General features: G+C 68.0%; 1 protein-coding gene across 1 annotated transcript in view; it reads left to right on the top strand.

The window, feature by feature from the left end:
• Positions 1-5: 5 nt before the first annotated feature.
• The window catches only part of ENG (endoglin), a gene marked incomplete at its 5' end in the record, with an annotated part of 14,276 nt that continues 9,137 nt past the window's right edge, over positions 6-5,144 (top strand). The window contains one exon of the mRNA XM_026059779.1: positions 6-12. Coding sequence (XP_025915564.1) covers positions 6-12 — 7 coding nt within the window. The remainder of the gene's footprint in view (positions 13-5,144) is intronic.

Below are 5,144 nucleotides of genomic sequence, written 5' to 3'. Positions count from 1 at the left end.
CCGGCCGCGCCGGTGAGTCCTGCCGCGCGCCGGGGGGACGGGGCCGCCGGGGGGGGACGGTGGCATCTGTCCTCGGCCCCCCTCTCCCTGCGTTTTCTTGCCGGCGCCCCGGCTCTGGGTGCGCCCCACCGTCCCCCCTTCCCGGGTGCTCCCAGGCGCCGGCGAGCCCCCGGAGACACCGCCACGGAACAGGATGGGAGGGGACGGGACGGGACGGGACGGGGTGGAACGGGGCAGGTGGCAAGCGCCTCCCCCATGGCCGAGGTGCCCCGGGGTGGGGACATCGCGGGCGAGCAGGGCCTCCGCGAGGTCCCGGCACTTTGGGGGCGGAAAGCCCGCTTTTGGAGCCGTCGGTAAATCTGTGCTGCCGGAGCCAGGCCGCCGAGAGCCGGAGTTTCACAGCGGAAACGGCATTGTGCAATGCCGGGAATAGGAGGGAGGCAGGCAGAAGGCGCCGAGCGCGGCGCCCCGGCCCCCGTCCCCACCCCAGCGCCGGAAAGGTCCCCGGCAGCGCCGCGGCGGAAGGGGAATGGAAACTCGCCGCGGCCCAAGGCGCCCGGCCGYGCAAAGCCCCGGGGGTCGGGGTGGCGCCACGGCGGCTCCCTCGCCCAGTGCCAAGGCGCCGGGGCGTTTCGCGGCCCGCGAGGCACCACAGGGGTGCCGAAACCCGGAGCCGAGGAATGAGACCCCCCCCACACACCCCGAAAACCCCGTGGTTGCAAACAGCCGTGGGGCTGGGGGCTTCTCTGCTGGGGGAGAGCCAAAGCCACCGCGGTGCCCCCGGTCCCACGACCCCAGGAGCTGTGGGGACGCGGGGCAGGGGACAGGCCGGTGCCACCCTGCTGGCAGGTGGGGAGATGCGCCGGGAAGGGAGCGGCAGCCGGGGCCAGCGGCAGCGGGGTCGCGGCTTGGCGATCTGCCCCGCGGGGAGCCGGGCACCACGCTGGCGTCGGGCCCCGGCCGGGACAGCCCTGCTGCCAGGCTTGGCGCACCGTCCCCGCCGGCTGCGAGCCCCGGGAGCGGCTACGTGTTGACCCGCAGTGGGGCCATACGGTCCCTGTCCTACACAGCTGTGCCGTATGGACCCCATCCTATGTAGCTGTGCCATACAGTCCCTATCCTACATAGCTGTGCTGTATGGACCCCATCCTATGTAGCTGTGCCGTACAGTCCCTATCCTACGCAGCTATGTCATATGACTCCTGTCCTACATAACTGTGCCATGCAGTCCCCATCCTACATAGCTGTGCCATAGGGTCCCTGTCCTATGTAGGGTCCCTGTCCTACGTAGCTGTGCCATAGGGTCCCTGTCCTTCATAGCTGGGCCATAGGGTCCCTGTCCTACATAGCTGTGCCATATGGTCCCTGTCCTACATAGCTGGGCCATAGGGTCCCTGTCCTATGTAAGGTCCCTGTCCTACGTAGCTGTGCCATACAGTCCTTGTCTATGTAGCTATGCCATACGGTCCCTGTCCTACGTAGCTGGGCCACACAGTCCCTGTCCTACATACCTGGGCCATATGGTCCCCACCTATGTAGCTGTGCTGTACTGTCCCTGTCCTTTGTTGCTGTGCCATATGGTCCCTGTCCTACGTAGCTGTGCCATACAGTCCTTGTCTATGTAGCTATGCCATACGGTCCCTGTCCTACGTAGCTGGGCCACACAGTCCCTGTGCTGTAAGGTCCCTGTCCTATATAGCTGCACCATACAGGTCCCATCCTATGTAGCTGGGCCACACAGTCCCTGTCCCATATAGCTGTGCCATGCAGTCCCCATCCTGCACAGCTGTGCCTGCAGACCCTGTCCTGCACAGCCGTGCCACAGCCTCTGCTGTACATCATAGCTGTGCTATACAGTCCCTATCCTACGTACCTCTGCCGTACTGTCCCTGTCCCATGTTGCTGTGCCGTATGGTCCCCACCCTATGTAGCTGTGCCATACAGACCCTGTCCTACGTAGCTGTGCTATATGGTCCCTGTCCTATGTGGCTGTGCCATAAGGTCCCTGTCCTATATAGCTGCACCATACAGGCCCCATCCCACGCAGCTGTGCCGTATGTAACAGAGCCATACAGGCCCTGTCCTGCATAGCTGAGCCATATGGGCCCTGCTGTATGTATCCGTGCCATGCCATCCCTGCCCTACGTAGCTGTGCCGTATGACCCCACGCTACATAGCTGTGCCGTACAGTGCCCATCTTATGTGACTGTGCCATATGGTCCCTGTCCTGCGTAGCTGTGCCATACGGGCCACGTGCAGCCTGGCTCGTGCCTTTGAGCGGCTTTGCCCATCGGGAAGCCTCTGAGCTGAGGATCCCCAGCCCGGGAAAGGCAGCAGCGCCTCCGGGGGGCTGGGGGGGTTCGGCACACAGCGCGCTCCCCCCGGCAGCCCCTTCCTTCCCCGCACTGGGACACGTGGGCTGGGATCATGGTGCAGACACCCCCCCCCCCCCCGTCTCCTTTGCATCCCGGGGTCAGGATGCCCGGGGGGGGAGGGGGGACACCCTGCTGATTTACAGAGGGGCCAAAAAGATACTGAAGGGTAAAGGGAGGGTTTTTCCCCTTTATTTGGGCCTGGGGGTAGGCTGCCACGGGACAGCGGTTCCCCGAGCAGCAGGTCCCTTGGGGACCCCCCTGCCCTAATGATGGGGATGGGGATGGCGCCTGCAGCCACCCTGTCCCCCGCCAGCTTGGGGCATGGGGACAGCAGGGCTGGCGGTGACAGCCAGGTGCCCCTGCGGCTTCGTGCTCTTGGTCTGTCCGCCCGGCATCTCCCCTCCACCCGTCGCGGTCGTCCCTCCAAAACCAAAGCACTGGGTGAAGCGGAGGGGAAGGGGCCGCTGGGACGTGGCCACCCCAGCCCCAAAGCGCGGGAACCCCAGCGAAGGGTTTCCCAGGATCGAACTGGTGGAGTATTTTTCCCCCATAGTGATGAGTTCCTTACGTCAGAGTCTCACTGGGTGCAAATAGGGTCAGGGATCCCCGACAGGCACGCTGGATCTGCCGGAAACCCTGGTGCCGGCTGGGTGCGTGCCGGTGACAGCACGTCTGCCGGGTTCAGGAGAGCCCCAACGCCACCTCCGGGCAAGACAGCGCCGGCTCCGGCGCGGGGCGACAAACCCCCCACGCCGGGTTGCAGTGCTCAGCCCATCCCTGCTCTGACACGGGCCGGGCTGAGGCCTGCCAGCTCGTGTCACAAGTGTGCCGCAGCAGGACCCCGAGCTGCGCGGGGAGGTGGCCGGTGCTGGAGCTGCGCTGCCTGGCCCGCAGGGCATCCTGCGCCGCCGGAGCCAGCCCGGGTGCCTGCCGCGGCGCGCCACCCCGGCCACACAGCCGCCCGGCCTGCGCCCCACGGGCATTGTTCTCCCTCCCCTTTGTTTGCGCAGGGGCCCTTTGATGTGGTGCAAAAAACAGGAATTTCCCCCCCCTGCACCCCCCCCCGCGCCCCGGTCCTGTCTCGCCAGCCCCGCAGCCACGCGCCGGGGAGACGCGGCAGGACCTTCCCAGGTCCCTATTCTCGTCTGGGCAGCAACGAGGCGGGGAAGGAGGCTGGAAAAAAACTAATGTGGAATTTCTTTTTTTCTTTTCTTTTCTTTTTTTTTTTTTTCCTCTCGAGTACAAAAATAAACGCGCCCTTATCTGATTGACCCCAGGGCCGCAGGCTGGGCCCAGCTGAGCGCTGTTATCTGATCATTACATAATGCTGGAGACGGGCTGCCTCCCTGGGCGACGGGGACGGGGACGGGGACGGGTGCCCCAGGGCCCTCCGCCAGCATCGCCGCCCCGCGCGAGGGGCGAGCCCGGCCGCGGCCCCCGCCGCGCACCCCCGTGGCGCCCCGCGGCAGGCGTGACGAGTTGCGCCTTCTCTGCGCGGCTGACGCTGCGACTTGCCACCGGCGAGAGGGGGGCGAAGGGGCGGCTGAACGCGGCGAGGCGCCTCCGTTTCGGGGCGCCTGGGGGCCACGGCCGCAGCACCCCGGGGTGCCAAGCGCGGGGCCGTGCCTGGTGCCCACGGCGCTGCCCCGCCGGGCCGGAGCGGAGGGGAAGAGGGACGCTGCCTGCGGCGCCCAGATAAGCGGCTGTTTATCTTCCTCCCGATGCTGCCGGCCGCGCGGCCGCTCTCCGTGGAGCCGGAGGAAGCGCAGGACAATAGGTGGGCAAGAGGCAGCGTCACCGAGGACGCCTGCGCCGTGACCCGGCCGCAGAGGCCTCGCCACCGGCGGGGATGCCACAACGGGCACGGACGCACGCGGCCGCCCCGGCTCCTGGCGCGGGAAGATCCCGTGGGTGGGAGCTCGGGCTGAGCCGGCAGGCGGGCGGCTGTGCCGGGCTTCACCTGCCCTCGGTGCCACTCAGCCCTTCCCGGGCTGCTCTGCAGCACGCTGGGGACACACGGGGACGTGTCCGGGGCTCTGCCCAGTGCCGCGGGCGCTCGGGGGGCGACAGCGTCTCCGGAGGCGGCTGGGAAGAGTAGGAACCACGTCGGAGCAGCATTGCCAGGGCTCGAGCGGGGCCACGCACAGCGCCGAGGGCCAGCGGGGCTGAGCCATTCCCAAACCCATGGGGGTTCGTCCAGGGGGGTCCCCCATTTCCGCCACCCGCGCCGGCCATCTGTCCCCATGGCCGAGGACAGTGGCATGCTGGGTGGCACCAGTGCCCCGCGCGGATGCGGCTGGGTGCCCCGGCGCTGGCACATGGCCCGCCAGCCTTGCCGGTGCCTGGAGCCGCCGGCGAGGCTCTGGGGAAGGGACGGGACGGGAAAGGAAGGGAAGACGCTCAATGGCAGGCCACCTCCAAAGCAAACACGGCGCGCCGAGCCGGAGCCCCCGGATGCCTCCGCCGCCCCCAGGCACCGGGTGCATCCCGGCGGCGACACGGTGGTGGCGCCGGCTGCTCCCTCCTCTCCCCGCCACCCTGCAAGGGAGCACCCACGGGTGGCAATTCCCCCCCACCGGCACGGCGCTTTGCCCCCACAGGTGCAGGCGGCATCCGCGCCGCCACCGCCTCCCGGCAGAGGGTCCGGCCCGGCCGCGGCAGGGGAAACGGCCGAGGCGAAGGAGGCATTTGCAGGCTCGGGGCTTCAAACGGCTCCCTGCATTCAGGATTTCCCTTGGCAGCGGCGCGCGCGGCCGCATCGCCGGGCCC

Source organism: Apteryx rowi, unplaced genomic scaffold (assembly GCF_003343035.1).
Source record: "Apteryx rowi isolate R43461 unplaced genomic scaffold, aptRow1 scaffold_16, whole genome shotgun sequence".
Lineage (NCBI taxonomy): Eukaryota > Metazoa > Chordata > Aves > Apterygiformes > Apterygidae > Apteryx > Apteryx rowi.
This window is presented reverse-complemented; position numbering and strand designations above follow the sequence as displayed.